General features: G+C 43.5%; 2 protein-coding genes across 6 annotated transcripts; one reads left to right on the forward strand and one right to left on the reverse strand.

Moving 5' to 3' along the window:
- The first annotated feature begins 50 nt into the window (after positions 1-50).
- khk (ketohexokinase) lies at positions 51-10,123 on the forward strand. Of its 4 annotated transcripts, XM_015958367.3 has the most exons (9): positions 51-272; positions 1,272-1,388; positions 2,481-2,615; positions 2,769-2,903; positions 5,986-6,058; positions 6,753-6,899; positions 9,371-9,459; positions 9,535-9,692; positions 9,792-10,123. In XM_015958367.3, exons 1-9 carry the CDS (start codon positions 178-180, stop codon positions 9,893-9,895), a joined length of 1,053 nt encoding a protein of 350 aa, XP_015813853.1. In that variant the 5' UTR covers positions 51-177; the 3' UTR covers positions 9,896-10,123. The 4 variants fall into 4 exon arrangements, with proteins under 4 accessions (XP_015813853.1, XP_015813854.1, XP_015813855.1 ...); XM_015958368.3 differs by lacking the exon at positions 2,769-2,903; XM_015958369.3 differs by lacking the exon at positions 2,481-2,615.
- Positions 10,124-11,680: 1,557 nt separating this feature from the next.
- On the reverse strand, positions 11,681-18,382 carry pltp (phospholipid transfer protein). 2 transcript variants are annotated; one of them, XM_015958365.3, is made up of 15 exons: positions 18,272-18,382; positions 15,520-15,649; positions 14,995-15,094; positions 14,778-14,906; positions 14,234-14,389; positions 14,104-14,167; positions 13,788-13,943; positions 13,535-13,711; positions 13,281-13,340; positions 12,906-13,070; positions 12,662-12,729; positions 12,354-12,396; positions 12,218-12,281; positions 12,059-12,135; positions 11,681-11,983 (listed from the first exon to the last, which is right to left on the reverse strand). In XM_015958365.3, exons 2-15 carry the CDS (start codon positions 15,626-15,628, stop codon positions 11,909-11,911), a joined length of 1,443 nt encoding a protein of 480 aa, XP_015813851.3. In that variant the 5' UTR covers positions 15,629-15,649; positions 18,272-18,382; the 3' UTR covers positions 11,681-11,908. The 2 variants fall into 2 exon arrangements, with proteins under 2 accessions (XP_015813851.3, XP_015813852.3); XM_015958366.3 differs by having other exon boundaries at positions 18,160-18,289.
- Positions 18,383-19,264: the final 882 nt, after the last annotated feature.

A 19,264-nucleotide genomic window follows, 5' to 3' on the forward strand; every position in this document is an offset into this window, starting at 1 on the left:
CGTTGTTTTAGTTTGTTTTTATCAGACAGTAACCGCGAGCTTTTATTTTTTTAGTCTCCACTCACACTAGGTTCCGTATCTTATTGTTGTGCTAGTTTTACATGAGGGAACGTTTGTTTCAAAGTCCAAATTGTTGGTTCGCGACGCGCTGAGGATCCTGTCTGGGTTTGGGTCAACATGGAGGAGCAGCAGAAGATTCTGTGTGTGGGATTGGTGTGTCTCGACATCATTAATGTGGTTGATAAATATCCGGAGGAGGACACCGACAGCAGGTTAGCGTACAGGCTAATGCTAACAACCACAACAGGTTTAGCGTACAGGCTAATGCTAACCTCCACAACAGGTTTAGCATACAGGCTAATGCTAACACTGTCACTTCACTGACAGGAGGCTAGGCGAACACCTGATGATTTCATCCAGCTTCCCAAACTAAAAAAAATAAATAAATAAGGATTAGACTGTAAGGGTGTCTGTGGTGGGGCTGTAGTAATAAATGTGAATTTATTATTTCACTCTGTTTTATGACAGTGAGAACACAGCAACAACAATAATAATAATAATAACAATACATTTCATTTACAAAGCATCTAACATCTGTCAAGCAAATCTGTGGAGCTAAAAAAAATCACAATGAAGATTTGGTAGCTGAGCTGCTAAATCACTTATAAATAACTGATGAACAAATAACTAGTTCAGTGTAAATGTGAAGGGGTGAGTGGGGGCAAAGGTTGTCTCTGCAAATCAATAACTGCTCATAAACATGTTGCAACAACAGAACCTCACATCTGAATGGATGGATGAGTTACACACTGCAGGACCTAAACTAAATAATTGCAAATCAAACCTTTTGCCCAAGCCACCTGGAGATGTGGCCTGCCGGGGATCAAACCACTCACCTTCTGATCAGTGGAGGATCACGTTCTCCATTCAGCCACAGCTGCCCTGTTAAAACTTGATTTATAAAAAGACTGAGTAGAAAGTTCAGCTTTTATTTTGGTAGTCTAGAGTCAGGTCTTTGGGATGATCAGACTGTAAACACACCACAGGAACTGGACTTCAGACTGGAACGTCTGGGTCTGTTGACTTTAGGAAGTTTTTTGTGGTCAGATGTTCATCTAAAGTACTGTGTCTGACCCAATACTCAGATTACTGATTAGAACATTAAACATCCGGTTCTGCTCTGATCCATCTCTTATTTCTCACCTCTGATGCTGTTGGGTCCTGCAGGCATCAGTGGACGGCTGTGTGATGTCATCTGTGTGTGTCTGCAGGTGTTTGTCTCAGCGATGGCAGCGAGGAGGAAATGCATCCAACTCATGCACGGTGCTGTCGCTGCTCGGAGCTCCGTGTGCCTTCATGGGTTCTCTGGCTTCTGGTCCTGTGGCTGAGTGAGTTCCGATCTGTTCATCTGTGGTTGGGTAGCTGTTGTTCTGATTGATGCTTCTTCTGTTAAACTTGAAACTTATCACGTATGGTTTGGGGTGTTTAATGTTAGAGCTGCTTCTGTGTTCTGATTTAAGCATCTCTTGATCGTATCCATGGCAACAACCACATTTCTTTTGTTGTGTTTATCTGAGTCTGTTTGCACCTGTGATGTCATCAGCTGTTAGCTGCCATCCATGTGTTTGATCCAGAGCTTGGTTGAGCCAGTACCAGGTTGTGGATGAACACTCGGACTTCCCTCTCTCCAGTTTATCCTGGTGGATCCCAAAGCATTCCCAAATACACCACAGAGGATTTCTAAACCTATCAACTGATCAGCAGGTCGACTCAGAACTGCATCATCAGTCAGAAACATGTTTCAGATCCACCGAGTCTCATTCCTCTAAGAATCGACTCGGTAGATTCTTAAACTCTGGCTGATCGATTGTGGACCGAGCCAGTCTCTGCAACAGCTTATGCCCAGAGCACCAGATGGTTTATTCTGAGCTGTGTTCACGTTGGCAGGTTTCCACTGCACACCTGCACGCAGCGTTCAGAGAGCTTGACAGAATAAGAGCTCGCTCCGGGAATGTGAAACAATAATTTTAATGATCACATTTTGTGGCTCAATCCCGACTGAAATACACATCAGATCTTACATCTCCCAGATCTAAGAGCAGAGTCAGCTGCAGCAGCTAAAACCAGCCCTGAGCTGATGAAGCACAGCTGTCCAGCTAAGCGTGTCTGGTAAATCTTCTCCAGGATGTGGCTCATACACATAAAGACCAGAAGAAGTTGAATCAGGCGTAATCCAGGTGTAAACAGATGCTGTGATCCATCCTAATGCAAGAACAGAGGCAGAGCTGCTCTTACAGAATCTGAGCTCCTCTGGTTTGGATGGAAAGGTGTCTCCTCTGTCCCCTGAGCAGCATCTGGGATGTCCTCAGTCAGGAGGAACTATTTACTGCTCAGGTGAGGACAGAGGAGGTGCTAACTGCTACTTGTCTGGACTTTTACTTTGGAATTCAGAAGGAATGTAAACAGTTTCCTGTCTTTAGTTTTATTTTGGAGGATTTTCAGAAGTTCTCCATCGACGTGTCGCTGATGTCTGAGCACGCTCAGTGCATGTCTCCAGCCTCCATGGTCATCAGCAACATCAGAACAGGAAGTAGAACCATCCTGCACATGAACAGGTGTGTGTGTGTGTGTGTGTGTAAGAGAGACTAACTGCCTCTGTTTTTTATAGTGTCGTCAGCATCCTAGAGAAGCTCCACCCCTCTCTGTTTCCTTTTGGCTGAGGTTTTATTTTGAAAGGGACATTAACATTTCCTGTTTGTCTCTGTCAGTTTCATTGTGGCAGACTTCTTACGCCGTGAAATTGACGTCTCAGCAGTGGTTTGGCAGGTCAAAGGTCAAACGCCATGTGCGTGTTGTGTGGTTTGTCCACTCAGCGGATCTCGAACCGTCTATCTCTACGACACGTAAGATGATGGCTGTCGCGGCGCCGCGTTCATTAAATGCCTCTTCATCAGTCAGACGTGTTAGAGCAGAGCCTCCTGGTGACTCCGCCCTGCTGTTGGTCAGCAGATCGGATGCTTTTCTCATTTTACCATAGAGCCCTGAAATCAGGATCAGGATGCTGTTTTAGTCAATCAGGAATGTTCTGAGCTGATCCCGAGTATCAGGACAGGATCCTGATCTCGATTATTGACCCACTTCCTGTTTTTTTTTTGTCAGCCAGGACTCCAACCTTTAATGAACCAGAGAAAAGAAACAGGTTTGTCCCAATAAAATCCTTTCATTGGGAAAACATTCAGAAATGATTCAAACCCTTTTTTATCTGCCCAGAGATGCAAAGTCGAATTAAAAACAAATTTGGTCAGGGAAGACAAAACGTGACGGGATCAAATTGTTCGCTTTTGTTTTGTCTTCCCGGGCTTCCGTAGATTTGTCTTTGTAATGATTCGTTAGTTACATCTTACGTAAGAAACCATCAAAGGGGAGATTCCATAGAAAATATGAAATCAATTTGATTGATCTTTGAACATTACTTTAAACAGAAGATCGGAACTTTTTATTGCAGGGATTAGGTAACACTTCGTATTCGCCCAGAGTCAAAAGAGAGAGAGAGAGAAGTTTTAAAGTTTAAGAAGATTTATTTCTAAACAATTTAAAATAAGGCTAACTCTAACTCTAAACACTGTGTGATGAATGGATCTAGGTGTGAATGAGGCAAGATAGATGGTGTAATGTGGAATGTTGTTATCAGAACTCTCGTTTCCAGAGAAGCGTTAGTTCTGTTTGGGAGCGAATGTTTTGCTCTTAACTACAGTCGGAGTTTCAAAAACCACATTCAGACGCTATCTTGCCGCGTTACATACCCTTGACGGAGACCTCCATTGTAGATCCAGAATGCCAGGTCCTCAGACCCCCCTTTGGTACCGGAGCCGGTGAAACAGCGTACGGTACGACAGACTAGTCTTGGGATTGCCTCCAGGTAAGCGACAGGTGTTTGACAGCGTCAGCGGGACCCTGAAGGGTCAGTGAGTTCAGCTTTACTCTGAAGGAGCGTTGCTTCAGGTGTAGCTTGCAACAGGTTTTATAATCCAGCTTGTCAAGGTTCTTTGTGGTTAAAAGTTACGAGTGGCCGGCTCGAAACTCTAGAACGTTTGAACCGAGTTAAGGGTGATGTGGGAATTAGTTTTATAATTCAGATGTTTTGATTTATGGTCGAATCAGAATTTGACAACAAAATAAACACCGCACAGACCACGCCACGCGTCAGAAAGGAAAGCTCTGATTGGAGAGACAAAAGGAACGTGTCATGTGATTTTAACATTACTTGTGATAGGAGTGTCTAGGGCTTCTGTACCAAGTTAATTCTTATACAAAACTACTGATTACAGTATTATAATTCAAGTAATTAATATTCTCATTTCACAGATTGATTGAACATTAGGTTTCACATGATTATTTGACTAAAAGACGTTATTTAATTATTATTTAATAGAGTTCTTCTGATCTTCTCTTGAGCTGTAGGGGAGGCAAATAGCTCGTTAAAACAGTTTAGATGCAGACACATCAAAGGCCTTGAGGAGATTAGTTCTTCATGAGGAGAGAGGGGAGATGACCTTTAGGTGGAAAACAGTCCCTTCATGACGCTACATCTTCAAATAGTTTCTTTAAACATTTTTTGTTTGAAAGAAACAAACTGCATTGATCTGATCAGCAAAAGCAGGAAGCAGCACTGTTTATGTTTTTATGAATAAAAACAGTCAGACTGCCTTCAGATGAAGAGAGAAGACATTAAATCAGCCTGCTGCAGGTTCCAGGGGTTTGTCTAAATAAAATCATGCGATTCAAGTTGGGGTGTTTTAATCACCCTGGTAACAGATGTTAGGTCCCTCTGAAGAAAGCCGAAGCTCCGCCCACCAGGTTATGACCTAGTGACGAGGTATTTAGTGAACACTGTTTGATGAAAGATCTGATCGGATCCAGAATCTGGTGTCGATTTATTTACCGCCACTGCAGAGTCCAGCAGGTGTAGGTGCGTTCAGGTCCTGGGTTGGACCACGGTCCAGTCATTCAGACAGAACCAGCAGGTCTTTTATATGTAGGCGAGTTTTTCTAGTTGTTTTTTATTCACTTTTTCACCATTTTGATGCTTTCAGAGAATCCATCAAGTTCTGCTTACAGAACTAGTTTATTTTCTCCGTTTGTGTTTTAGATGTGTTTATTTACGTAACAGACTTACAGAAGAGGCCATTAATTAGCCTAATATGTGGGTTTTAAACCTGCAACTTTCTTGCTGTGAGGTGACAGTTCTACCAAAATAAAATACAATTACCCAGGAACCAATCATTGTTTAGTCATTAAAGCTAAATCTTTAAACTGAAATAATAAAACCAGAAGCAGAAAAACGTCAGCAATGCAGCTTTAGACGCGACCGATTTTTTTTTGTTATTTCGATCCTCTGCAGTGGCTTGGGCTTAATTCATCCTTAAAATCTACTTAATTTATTTGTCGTGTTCATTTGTGATTAACTGTCATTGATTTGAGATTTTTCTCATCAAATTCGAGAAATAAATTTAAATCTGCCTAAAGGAACAGAGAGCTGATTTCATCTGATTGGATGTCTCTAGACTACCTGCTCAGGTGGTTCAGGATCACTTCCTGGATTAAAAAATCGATTCAATGTCTCTTCTTGTCCCTCCCTGTCTTCCACAGCAAATGAAGGTTTGTTTGTTGTTTTTGATGTTTTTACGGTATTCATGTTTGTGTTTTTCTGTTTGCTCTGACTGGAGAACCAAACAAAATTATCAATATTTTATTATTAGGATGACATTTATGAAATTTCTCAAAAACAGAAAAGGAAATCCTTACTTTAGGTAAAAAAAAAAACGGTTTGATTGAACTGTTATATTGTGAAGTTTGTTCAGAAGGACAAACCCGTCGTCCTCCTCAGGTCAAACAGGAAAATCTGAACGTGATGCTTCTTTGGGCCTGACCTGAGTGATGCAGGGATGTTTCTGGACTCTGAAAATGTTTCTTTTATTTTGTCAGAGACCTTCCAGACGTCACAGTGGACGATTTCTCTAAAGTCACCCTCAGTCATTTCAAGTGGATCCACTGGGAGGTGAGACGGGTTGTGAGTGGCTGAAACCATTTTGTTGCTTTTTTATCCCAGCTGCCCCACCACATACCCCCAGGCCTGTAAAGGCTTCATCACAAAGGGAACTTCCTGTTTAAATAAACGTAAACGACAGAAGTTAGTGATCCACTGAGTTTCGACCATAAATCTAGACTGAAGCTGAAAAACCTAATTTAAGAACGGTAATCTGGATTTGATACCATAAATCATTGTTATTCTCAAGCTATTGCTCATTCATTTATTATTTAACTGTTTGGTTGTTATTTGACCAACAGGAAACTATTAGTATCATTTCAAACTGAAGAAATAGGACTTGAGATTAAATGCGGAGTCCCTCAGGGTTCAGTGTTCAGTCCTGAACTCTATTTTATATATTTATACCTATAAGATAAGTACCACCATTTCTTTTACTCACCATTTAATTCAAATGTCTGTTTAAAAAAACATTTCATTATCTTCAGGTGTTTTGGCTTATGTGTGCATGTTTGAGACTATTGTGAAGGAAGTTATCTATAAAATGTCTGATTTTTATGGTTTTACTGAGTAAAAACACCGGGCGTCTGGTTTCTCAGGCTAATCGTCAAAATAGTATTTCAAATGAACATTAACCCCTTTGGCTTCATTCTTGAATAAATAGTTGTTTTTTATTTTTTAACAACCTTTCTCTGTCCTTGTTCAGGGCCGAAATGCTGACGAGCAGATCAAGATGATCCAGCAGGTGGAGACATTTAACAGCAAACTACCTCCTCACCAGAGGATCACCATCTCCGTGGAGATAGAGAAAACTCAAGAGCCGTTGTATCAGCTGTTTCCTCACGGTGACGTGGTACGGAGCTCCTGTCTAAGCAGGATCTGTGGTGCTTTCAGGTTTCAGGTCACATTCCATGAAAACATCATGAGGGTTTTCTGCCGGATGGTGTTCATTGGTTCTGATCCGGTTTGTGATGTTCGTGGATCTCAGGGCATTGTTAAGGAGAGATTGACCTTCATGCACCAGGATAGTTCACAGCAGAAGGTGAAGCAGTTTCTCCAGGTTTAAGGTCATGAATCTCTACCAGAAAAACGGTGTGTCCCTGAGTCCCTGACAGTGAAGGAGGTTTGGACTCTCTGTGTCTCTCTGCTGAGTGATGGTTGGATGGAGCAGAGATGGACCGATCTGCAGTCAAGAGGTTGGCCCTAGAAGGTCCTGGATTAGAAACAAGCTGAGGAGCTCCACCATCTGGTAGGAGCTGAGAGTAGAGCTGCTGCTCCTCATAGAAATCTGCTGAGGTGGTTCTGGGATTGGATTAGGATCTTCTGAAGAATTTCAAAGACAGAGCCAGAACTTGCTGAATGAATTTATCATCTCTGACCTGGGAATGAAACAAAAGTAGAGCTTCACAAGGTTGCTACTCATTGTCATGCATCCTAATTTAGCTTTTTTTTTTTAAATAGTTTTATTCACTCTGGTGTAGATGTGTAGTCCTCTGAGGAGTTTTGCTGTTACTGCGTAACCATAGCAATGCAAGATTTGTTTAGAAGATGGACGAGTCTGCAAGATGAGTTTTACAAATCCAGGAGAATCCTGAAACGTGTAGACCCGACATGGGGCAGGGCTACACAGATGTGGCTGCTGCCAGGTTAGGATGACATCTCAAAAGCTGTGGTCATACTCAAATCCCAGATGAGTTAGTGAGGAGACGGGGCCGTTTCTGTGTTTTTGAGTCTCTTTAGACTCATTTAACTCCTTATTTTCTAATGAGTGGTAAATTTAGTGCTTTAAAAGCTTAATATATTACTTTTACCAATGACCAATAAGCTGTGATACTCTATATAAATATAGAATATCAACCTGCTTGGTCTTTGGATGTTTAATTAGAAGATTCCAGGATTCTTTGTTTATTCAGGGATTGTAGAACACTTCGTCTTGATTCAAGGAAAGAGTCAGGTTTATAAAGGTAAGAATTTATTTTCCAAACAATTAAAACATGACAAGTTAACTAATATTTACTGTGATGGATGGATCTAGGTGGATGAGATGTGATGTATGGTGACTATGTGTTAATGTGAGGTTATCAGAACATTCGTATCTAGAAGAACTGAGTTCTGGGTGTAAAAAGGAAAGAATTTGGTTTGCGTTAAGCTATGGAGTTGATTCTTATCAAAAGGCATTGGATGCCATCTGTGTGTCTACCTCACCCTTTGGAAGACCCTCTTTGTGGATCCGAAGGTCAGGGAGGTCGGATGACCTCTGGCACCGAGGTCTGTAGAATAACCGCAGCACTGACTCTTCAGTCCAGAGATGTCCCGGGTCACCACAGATGGATGGAACTGTTTGCGTCTAGAAGGACTCTTAGGGAGTTGGAACAATATAAAGTTTGTTCTGCAGGAACCGTTTGCTGTGTCAGCGGTAGGCAGCTTTTAGCAGGGTTTTGGCAGCTTGCCAAAAATGCTCAGGGTTAAAGAGGTGTCGCTCCAGACGGCCGTTCCGAAGCATTCTCTAGAACTGAATGCTGAATGCTGAATGATGGAAAGCTGGAATGCGACTGCTGGATCACCAGAGTGATTCTGTTTTAATATTGTCATGTTATGATTTACTTGGCCAATCGGAGCGTGCCATGTTAAGGGATATTACCAAGAAAACCTCAGACATCTCGACTTCTTGAGATACCGGATGCTCTGATCTGGGGTAAAGAAATGTCTGTGTCATGAGTTTAACTTAACTTTCATTTGTCCTTGTGTCTTCTTAAGAGTTGATCGTTTTTCATTTGAATGAAAACACGTTTTAAAAATGAGCAACGGCCACCAACGTTGGGAACTCTGGGAGAACTTGTGATGTGCATGTGTATTGGAAATACAAATTTAATCAGACCAAAGCTAAAATTTTGCATGTTTTCTCACATTAGTTGTGCAAATCTGAGTCTGAGATCAGTCACAGCTGAGTTGGTGGATTCTCAGACCCACCGGTCCTTCAATTCAATTCAATTCAATTCCATTCAGTGTATTTCTAAAGCACCAAATCACGACAAGTCGACTGAAGGCACTTCACACAGTAAACAGGTCAGGTCATTAAGCCTCCCAGTAAAAAGTTTCCTATATAAGGAACCCAGCAGGTTGCACCGAGTCACTGACTCGTGTCAGAGTCTTTACAGCAATCCTCATACTAAGCAAGCATGTTTGGGTTTGTCCCTCTGAAGAGTTTCGGTTGCGTCTCAGGTGAAGGTTTTGAACCGGTGGAACCTGAAGCCTTGTCCTTTCCGTAGTGGTGTTGTTTGTTTATCACCTGTCCTCATTAATGTGGACGTTACCTGTCTTCAGGTGTTTATCAGTAAGGACGTTGCTCGTCACTTTGGCTTCCATTCGGCTGAAGCTGCTCTGAGAGGACTCTACGCTAGAGTCAAAAAGGGGTGAGTGACCTAAAACCTCAACACCTTGGTGGATCTGGAGGACCCAGGTTTGGTTCTGACCCCTTTGTGTCTCAGGGCTGTCCTCATCTGTGCCTGGGCAGAAAAAGGAGCGGATGCTCTGGGTCCTGATGGTTTACTCGTTCATTCAGATGCATTCCCTCCTGAGACTCTAGTCGATACTCTTGGAGCTGGAGACACGTTCAACGCCGGCGTCCTCTACTCTCTGTCCAACGGTAAGAAACCTTTGACCTCGTTTGGGGGCGTTTAGATGGTGTGTTAAAATTGGTCACCAGTTTAAGAATGAAACGGTTAAATGTTGTCTCCGTTTGTAGGAGGAAGTTTGCAAGATGCTCTGACCCTTGGCTGCAGGGTCGCTGGCAGAAAGTGTGGTTTCCATGGTTACGATGGCATCAGTCAGATGTTTAGTGGCGTGTGATCAAAAAGCAATGCTGTACACCCACCGGTCACTTTATTAGGTACACCTCCTAGTACCTGATAATCTTTTATTCTTGGTGTCATGGATAAAATCGAAAATGTTCCTCAGAGGTTCTGGTCCCCTGATGAGAAGCTCCCGTTCCACATCCCAAAGGTTCTGTACTGGACTGAATTCTGGTGATGGTGGAGGTCACTGGAGTCCAGTGAACTCACGGTCATGTCCCAAAAACCAGGTAGAGATGATCTGAGCTTTGTGACATGGTGGTTCTGCTGGAAGCAGCATCAGAAGGTGGGTCCTTGTGGTAGACATGGTCAGCAACAATACTCCGATAGGCTGTGGTGTTTAAACCAGGCTCAGGTGGGACCACAACATCTACTATCACCTCCATAACACCAGCAGCAGCCTGAAGCGTTGATACAGAGCAGGATGGATCCAGACTCATCAGACCAGGAAATACTTTTCCAGTCTCTCCTGGTCCAGCTGTGGTGATCCAGTTCTTAGCTAGCGTTAGGAACACCTTCTGCTGCCTGGGTTTATCTGGAGCAGCTGGTGTGGTTTTAGTCTCAGCTCTTTTCATGAAAGCAGCTCATATGGTACCAACACTAACAATAACGATTTATTTTTATTATAGAGCACTTTATTCTACCTAAACACGTGTAAATCTCTGTTCTGATGCTCAGTTTGAACTTCAGCTGGTCGTCTAGATGCTGCCATCTGATTGGCTGATCAGATATTTGTGTTAATCTATTAACTAGCAGATCAGCTGATTGGTAGAACATCTTTCATGTTTTAATGAGAAGAGCTACTAAACCAAATATAATCTAAAAACATCTGGAAACACTCGAATAAAATGTTAAAGAAGATTACACTCCATTATTTATAATTTACATTGTTTGTAGCTCCCGCTGCCCCAGATCAATTAAAAAGGAAACAGAGCAGTTGTACCTAATAAAGTGGCAAGTGGGCGGAGCCAGCTGCACTTTCAGAGGATTAAGTCACTTTATGAAATGAGTTTGAATGGAGCAGTAAAATATCATTCATTCATTTTGCACAAGTTTATTATTATTATAATTATTATTATAGAAGTGGTGATGAATTATAATAATTATTATTATTATAATTATTATAGAAGCTGTGATTAATAATATTATTATTATAGAAGCTGTGATTAATAATAATAATAATAATTATTATAATTATTATAGAAGCTGTGATTAATAATAATATTATTATTATAGAAGCTGTGATGATGTTTTCCTGGGTGAAACAGAACAATGATCAACTCTTGTGAAAAACCAGTGAAGGAATGGACCTGCAGCTTCTGTTTACAGCACTTGAAATAAAGACTCGTCTATTCTGGCAAGCTGCCCGACTCCGTTAACGTTTGTCTAAAACATTGTTTATTTCAGCAGCAGCAAACAAATCTGAAAAGTTAAAAAACACAATCATGACTGTGTCTCATAATTACGACTGAAAATGCCCCCTGACCTCTGACCTTCTCATGGTGCAGCATGTTGCTGTTGTTACAGACACAAGTGTGTTAGGTCCACGAGCATTAGTGCACGTGTATCCTGCTGTTGTGTGTGTGTGTGTGTGTGTGTGTGTGTGTGTGTGTGTGTGTGTGTGTGTGTGCGTGCGTGCGCGTGTGTGATAATCGTGTTCAGTTTTAATTTAGTTGTGTATACTTTAACTAATATTTGTGTTAACGCTGTTTTCATGTTTACATATTTCTATGCAAACACATCAGCCACAACATTATGACCACTGACACGATGAGATGTTTTCCTTCCACGGTTCATCCTAGTCTTAGTGGATTGTGTTAATAAACATGTCAGCATGCAGGAGTGACAGCAGAACTTCATGTGGTTGTAATTACTCTGATGATGGGCGGAGCCATACAGTCCCTGCCCCCTCCAGCCTCCCCCATCATAACCCAGTATAAAAGACGCAGCGGGTGGTCATAATGTTGTGTACATTCTGCATGGTGACCCTTAGATCTCTGTGGCGTGAGTCTCAGTCAGAACTCCCCCCGATCATGTCTCGCAGCCCTTTGCTGAACTGCAGATTGGCTCCGATCACGATGAAACCCTGCAGAGACCAAACAGCTGCTGTCAGTCACACGGGAATGCTGACCATCTCTGACCTTCACAGCTGCAAACTCACATTGTGGTACTCCACCACTTCCTCTATGATGTCCATCCCATCAGCCAGAGGAAGCCGGACTCCTCTCTTGGTCCAATCTGAATCGGAACCAGAACAGAAAGAGTCGGATCAGCTTCAGACAGAAGAGACTCGAGGATGGGAGAAGAACCAGAGTCTCACTGTTGATCAGAGGAACCACAGACATCTGCAGCATCGTCTTCAGAGGAGGCTGCAGAGGAATCAGCTGCAGACGAAGGTGAAACTGTCAGTGAGCTCTTTGAGTCGGTCAGAAAACAAATGAGCAGGAGACACTTACTGCCAGAGACTCCAGCGCTGACAGGTTGGAGAAGATCTTAAACCTAGAAGAAAACAAAGGCTTAGAGTGAAGATGACATCATCATGCTGGAGGTTTAGAGAAGTTTGCTAAAACAGGATGAGATGAAGGAGGACACCATCTCTCTTGACAGTCCTGATTCATCCTGTGACTTTACCAGCTGAGCCAAACAGAGAGGCTGTGTCTGCCTCTTTAAGACATCTTCAGCCAGGAGCCAAGTTTCCAGGGCCAGACGGGGTTTTAGCTGAAAACCGGGATCCAGGTGTCAGAGGAACAGCTGGAACACGTACCTACGTAGATCAGCGTGGACAGCCAGACGTTTTCCTCTCATGGAAACTTTCGCGTTAAACTTAGTTTCCTGCATGAGGAGAAAAAAAGAAAGAGTTTAAAGTGTTTAATGTAAATCCGGGTTAGTGAACTGTTAGTCGTGTTGGTTCATCTGGGAACAGGTCCAGAGCTGTTTCACACTGGTTCTGTCAGGCATGTCTTACTGGTTTCTACTTAAACCATCAGAGACTGTTGGGAGTTCTTTACCATCCTCATGCTGCTGAGTTGGACCGGCGCCTGACCCGGAGGCAGCACCATCACCTTGACGAGGGCTGTCATGACAATTGTGGCTCCAGATGTTTTAATAGATGTTTTGGGAGGCGAGTTGACGGCGAGCTGCAGAGACAGCGGAGCATCCACCAGAGCTGGGTTCTACTCAGAACAACAGGAAGAACGTCAGGTTCAGTAATGTGTCTCAGGTCTCTATTATGTCTCCCCTATGTCCACTGCTTCTCTTATTCTGGTACTTTATTTGTCTTCACGTGTCTCCGCTGTCCCTGTTCTGCCTTCTGTCCCCTCGTGGGGAATTCTGTCTCTACACTAAACACATTTATTTGGTTTACTTTCCAAACTTCTGCCCACCAGCATCATGATGGCTCCGAAGTAGGTGGTCCTCAGCAACATTTCCAGATCTTTGGGCATCTGAGTGACGATGAGGAGAGAAGAGTCAGTCAGTCCCTGAGTCTGAGACTGGTTTTCACACAGGAATAAAAAAAAAACTGGCAAACGAAAATGAAAGATGCACAGGTGCTCCTGATCATTATAATTCACACACTTAAGAAGTTCTAGGGTCTTTGATGGTTTGGACTTTAGGATGCGTGTCTACTGCTGTTTACCTTCTCGTTGACTATGTGCATTTGGAAAATTCCAGCACTGTAATAGGAGAACAAGCCGCTGTCGAAGAAGAACTCGGACAGAGCCAGATACACCATCCGATCGTACTCCCTGATCACCGGCTCCACAGCGTAGTTTACCAGAGTTAGGTTGGGATGCGAAAGGTCAAAGAACATTCCCTACAGAAACACAAACCAGCTGTTGGTACCGGCGCCGTCTCACCAGGATGCATCAGATCTTTGTTCTGAATCTGACCCTGAAGTGCATGTCGAGGCTCCTGGAGGTCACCACGGGATCATCGATCAGGGAGTAATCAATCCCGACGTAATAATCCATCTCAGTCCTCACAGGAATGGTTTCCAGCATGGAGTTGACGTGAACCAGAGCAGCGTGATTCAAAGCTGGACAGATCTGACAAAAAGTTGCAGGAGTTTTCTGTTTGGCTTTAAATCCAGACTGAAACTTACACGATCACCCAGTGGTTCACCAGAGCCTGGATGAAGGTCCATAACAGCTTAAAGGGAAGAGATGGAGAGGAAAACGTAACTAGAGACAGAGACAGGTGACTTACCTGTCGGTTGAGAAACAAGCGCATGCCTGTTGTTAGTAATCTGGACAGATAGTCGTAAACTCTCCTAGAAAACAGGAAGATGTTATTCTGAGTGAAGCGTGGTCGTTCAGATCATCCATCTGCGTCTTACCCCAGCGTCCCGCTGAACTCTGCCCTCATTCTTTTGATTCTGGCATCACAGGTGATGTTATTGATCTTCAGTCGTCCTTCGTTGTCTCTGATCAGGTTTACGGCCGTGTTGATGTTCACGCCTTCAGCCGAGGCGTTGACGTTTCCTGTGTCATAGCTGGAAGGTAACAGAGACCCTTTGGACTTAGCCAGCTACGACTTGAGACTAAATGTGTGACGTAGCTGCCCATTCTAAGTGCTGTTAAAGAATTTAGCCTACCAAAATAAAAGCACGGAATGAGATCCCTACAAAACACGTCACCGTTCTGTTGACAGGTAACTAGTGAGGCTTTTCAGGCCTGGATGATGTGGCCATGTTCTTCTCTAGCTTCTTCCTGCACATTGATAACTGGGCTCCAACGAGCTAACCTGGCCTACTTTTCTTGGACGAAGCCCATAAATCTGATTTTCATCTGAAAGATACAACACTACAATTCAAGCCAATGATGGAACGTATCAGAGCTTTGAGGTGTGGTGCTTGAGCTGCGTTCTGTTGGAGAACTAACAAGAACCAGTAGAGGATCCGCCGGTAGAAACTCAGGGAGATGGAGGAGTTCTGAACATCGAACAACAAACCCACATCAGGGATGAACCTCAGGTCAACGTGAGTTAAATTCAACTCTCTTATCTTCACACTGGTGAAGGATCAGGAGAGGATTAGTACACACAGTCAGCCAGTCATGTGATCAATGTGACATCATCAGTGTCAGAAGGAGGACCTACTCTGTGAGGGTGTACTGGAAGCTTCCGTTTTGGCCCTGCATCTCCGGAATACTGATGTTACTGAGCTCTTCTTCAACAAACTTCTGAGTCTCCAACTTCACTATAAACACAAAACGCCACAAACCCGGTCACAAGGTTCCTCATGGTGGAGCTCAATGGAGAACTTGCTGCTGGACAACAAAACACGTCAGTTTATCTAGGAGGAAAACTGCTGACTGAGCTGCGAGGGAACAGATGTCCATCCTGAGGAGAGAACTTTGTTCTGATGAAGTTCAACTGGAGTTCTATTCTGTTCCTAGCAGCTGGATATCTGCTTGGAATGGAGTCTGGAACAAAGGAGGAGAGCCCATCCTCGTTCAAGATCTTAAAAGGTGGATTTCGTTGAGGGTTGAAACTTGAGGTGGACCACCTCGGGACGTCTTGGGCGTGTCGGACCTGCAGCATCTTTAGAGCTCTAAACAACGATTCTGTTGTGTTTTATTACAGATTTTTATCACAGTTTGATTTTGGGTTCTGCGTACTTACACATGTCCAGTGCTTTGTCTGTGATCCGGATTTTACATCCAGCAGGTTCAGCAGCAGCCATGATGGACACCAGTGACAGGAAGAAGATCCCCAAGAGACAGGAAGTCATCCTGAACCAGAGGATGTCAGGCTGGAACAAACACAAATACTAGAGGTTACAAAGGTTCGTTCTCTGCTGTGAATCAGGCTGTGGCTCCGCCCACTTCTTGGTTGCAGGTCTGGCTAGCTGTTTGGTATTTCTGGTTGTAAATGTGAGATTGCTTTTTATTCAACATTTACTTCCGCCTCATCCAGGTGAAGGTGATGACGTCGTTTATAACAACAAGTTAAGTGCCCGCCCCCTAATCAGAGGGTTGCAGGTTTCCATCCCGCTCAGTCTGTCTAAGAGCAAGACTCTTCACTCACACGCGCGCGTGCATGCGTGCGTGCGTGCGTGCACACACACACACACACCTGTGCCTAGTGTGTCTGGGAGCCCTTAAAGTTCACCACTGTGTGAATGGGTGAATGACTTGTGTTGTAAAGGCCCTTTGGGGTTCTAGAACTCTAGAAGGTTCTGTACATACAGGATGTTTACCATATGAGGTGTTGGATGCTGTTTATCAAGAAGCATTGAGATTCATTTTTTGTTCTTGCATTTGGAGCAGCAGGACCCTTTCAGCCTGGCATTCCTCCATCAGAGACACAATCCGCGTTTGTAGATGGAGGCATCACTTGGATGCCAGCTACATTGGCTGTGGCCACCAGGCAAGGAGAAGAAGAAGCTGAAGCAGAGAGGAGGCAAAGGCAGTAGAAGAAAAAAAAAAAGCAATGCAAAACCCGGCCGCTAGTAAAAAAAATAAAATACGGAAAGAAAAGAAAAGCGTGGGGCTGAGAAGGCAAGAGAAAAAAAATTGTGGGCATTAGATGCTGAAGCCTCTAAATGTCACAAATTAACCGACATATTTAGCAGCACAGCCAGCAGCAGGATAGCTACACAGCAACATGCCAGCAGTGATGAGGGACAGAAAGATGCGCTGGCTCCACAGGCAGATCCAGGGTAAGTATGTATGGAATGTAAGAGGAGAAACATTTGCAAGGAGTGATGTTGGGAATTCATGTTTAGGTTGCAATAAGCTAAATTTCAACATTTTAGCTGTAAAAGGCCACATGCAGTGGGTAATAAGTGTTGTGGTTTTACGTAAAAAGGTCGGTAGTGGTGTTACAGTTAATGCTCACAAACTTTGAAAATCTTAAATACAGAAGTTACATTTGTAATGTTGCATTTTCATTTACATGTGGTATTTGAGCAGTAAGAAGGTTAATTACTGCATAAATTATTAAGTTATCAGTAATACAGCTTTTAATACAACATATAGTCAACATTAGCGCTGTTGACCACATATTTTTGCTGCCTAATTTCCGCGCGCCGATTACTTTGGGCCGGGCCTAGTCAAAGTCCGTCACTGGCTCCCTCCAGCTCTCTAAGAACAGACCTAAATCTATAAGAAATGTTTGACTTCACTGTAAAAATGTTTAAATATCCATGAATAGTTTTTAAGATCTTCAGGTTATGAAACCGCACACACCCCATCAGTTTCAAACCAAACCGTTCAGCTGGAGCTTAAAATGGATGCAAACGCGACTGATCATCACCAGAAGAGAACAAATGAAGCTGCTGTCTGATTCGGTTGTGAGGAGGTAAACAGAGAAACCAGGTCACTGGACTGTAAGGGGGGGGGGGGGGGGGGGGGTCTTTGTTGCGTGGATGTCACTGTTGTGTTATGGATGCTTTCGACTGCAGCTTCCTGTTGCCGAGCTGACTCACAATCACACAGCTGAGCTGAAGCTCCGTTAGTTCAAAGGCCACAGACGCCTCCGGGTGTTATGTTTAAAAGTCTCCATCAATGATCACACAGAAACAAATAGTAAGGAGGCAGAAAGAGGACCTGTGAGTCTCAGCTCAGGGTCCAAACCATCAGAGCCTGCCTCGAAGACAAAACTCAGTACAGTTCCAAGTGTTGGACCTGAGTAAAAACCACAAACATCCTTTAATCAGCAGAGCTTCAAACAACCTCTACAAAGCAAAACGTCCTCACAAATATAGACACGCAGACTCAGCTTGTAATCAGTGTTTGATTAAAGAGCCAATCAGAATCCAGCTGCTGCCGCCACATGTGTCCGACCGCCAAAAGCCAAGCTTTCATTAAATGTTCAGAAAGCCTGAAGTCAGCTCCTGTCCAGGGTCTGAAGTCTCCTTTAAACCAACATGAGCTCATAAGTTTCATTCAGCTGGAAACATCATGAACCCGAGGTTTCAGGCTCCTAAGATTCAGTCAGAAACAACCTGCCTTAAAGTCATTTGGGTTTCCCGTTTCATGTTCAGGTAAGAAGTCAGAACAAAGTTGATTCAGAGTCAGCAAAGACATCCGAGGACAGGAGACATGTTCATGTTCCTGTAGACAACCCCTGATGGAGATCAGAAGCTGGAGGTCCACGCTGCAGCCGAAGCCTGAAAGAAGCTGACATATTTAGCAGCACCGCCAGCAGCAGGTTCACACACACACACACACCAAAAAAACTTTTACCAGCTGCTCACTTTTGTTACCTTGCGTGTTCCTAACTAACGTTTCATGATGATCTCCAAAACACGCAACTCACCTGGACATGACGTTTCCACGTCTACCTGTTTACATGTCTGTTTATAAGTTTTTCTTTCTTTCAGCAGCTCATGAACTTTTCCTCTGAAACCCTGAAGATGAAACTCACTGACCAGCAGCAGGAGGAGGAGTTCTGACTCGTCGTTCTCTGGTTGGTTCTGTCTGCTCTCCTGTCTCCGTTCACTCTGACTGTCTCACAGTCTGGGCAGAGTTTTGTCCTGAGGCACTGACTCCTCCTCCTGCCCCGCTGCTCCTCTGTACAGACTGGGAGGGTTTCTCCTGGTATTTCACACTTTATGAAACATCTTGATGTTAAAAAGTTTCTATCTTCACTGGTTCTGACTTCGAGTTTGTGTTTCTGAGATCATTTAGAGAAAACCTTTCATGTAAATAGAGATATAAGTTTTATACTGAAGCAAACTCAGAATGAGTTATTTCTGCTCTGAACATCCAGAGTTGAAATTGAACCCTCTCATCCACATTAGTCAGCAGCTTAAAGCTGTTATAATCATGATGTGATGATTAGTCATACGAACGACCTCTCACACAATCAGAATATTTTAAGCAAAACATATTAGAAACGTTAGTTAGGAACACACAAGGTAACAAAAGTGAGCAGCCGGTAAAAGTTTTGTGTGTGTGTGTGTGTGTGTGTGTTAATTTTTAGAAATTCTCTGCGTGTGTGTACTGCAGCCAGCCACTAGAGGGCGGTTTGCGTGCTTTCAACTTCCTCTGCTTCAGTTAGCAAACTTCTGAGGTTGTTTCTGGATTCACAAAATTACATGTTGGATGTATGAGCCCACAAAAATAACAACAATAATACATTATTGTTGTTATTTTCCAACTAGTAGCACAGCATAAGTTTGATGGCATAAGTGAAGCGTCAGCGGAAGCGTCAGCCCTTGTGTCTCTGCCCCTCCGGTGTGAAGACACTCCGGGGTAAAGACATACGTGTCTAGTGTCCACAGAGCAGGTGTCATGGCGGGCGGCAATCTTTTGACCCACGACATGCAGAATCACCACACAGGAACCGGTAAGTAAGTAAAACGACTTTATTATGTACTGAAGGGCAACGAGGGGAACAGACGACGGGCAGGCTGGCAGCA

The sequence above is a fragment of the Nothobranchius furzeri genome, chromosome 3 (assembly GCF_043380555.1).
Source record: "Nothobranchius furzeri strain GRZ-AD chromosome 3, NfurGRZ-RIMD1, whole genome shotgun sequence".
In the NCBI taxonomy this organism is placed as follows: Eukaryota; Metazoa; Chordata; class Actinopteri; order Cyprinodontiformes; family Nothobranchiidae; genus Nothobranchius; species Nothobranchius furzeri.

Excerpts from the sequence above, each read along its gene's own strand:
- khk (XM_015958367.3), top strand. The coding sequence starts at position 178 with ATGGAGGAGCAGCAGAAGATTCTGTGTGTGGGATTGGTGTGTCTCGAC. Across the intron at positions 273-1,271 it reads GAGGAGGACACCGACAGCAG|GTGTTTGTCTCAGCGATGGC; the intron begins GTTAGCGTACAG and ends GTGTGTCTGCAG. Across the intron at positions 9,693-9,791 it reads CCTCTACTCTCTGTCCAACG|GAGGAAGTTTGCAAGATGCT; the intron begins GTAAGAAACCTT and ends CTCCGTTTGTAG.
- pltp (XM_015958365.3), bottom strand. The coding sequence starts at position 15,628 with ATGACTTCCTGTCTCTTGGGGATCTTCTTCCTGTCACTGGTGTCCATC. Across the intron at positions 14,907-14,994 it reads TTCCAGTACACCCTCACAGA|TGTGAAGATAAGAGAGTTGA; the intron begins GTAGGTCCTCCT and ends ATCCTTCACCAG. Across the intron at positions 14,390-14,777 it reads CGGATCCTCTACTGGTTCTT|CTATGACACAGGAAACGTCA; the intron begins GTTAGTTCTCCA and ends GTTACCTTCCAG.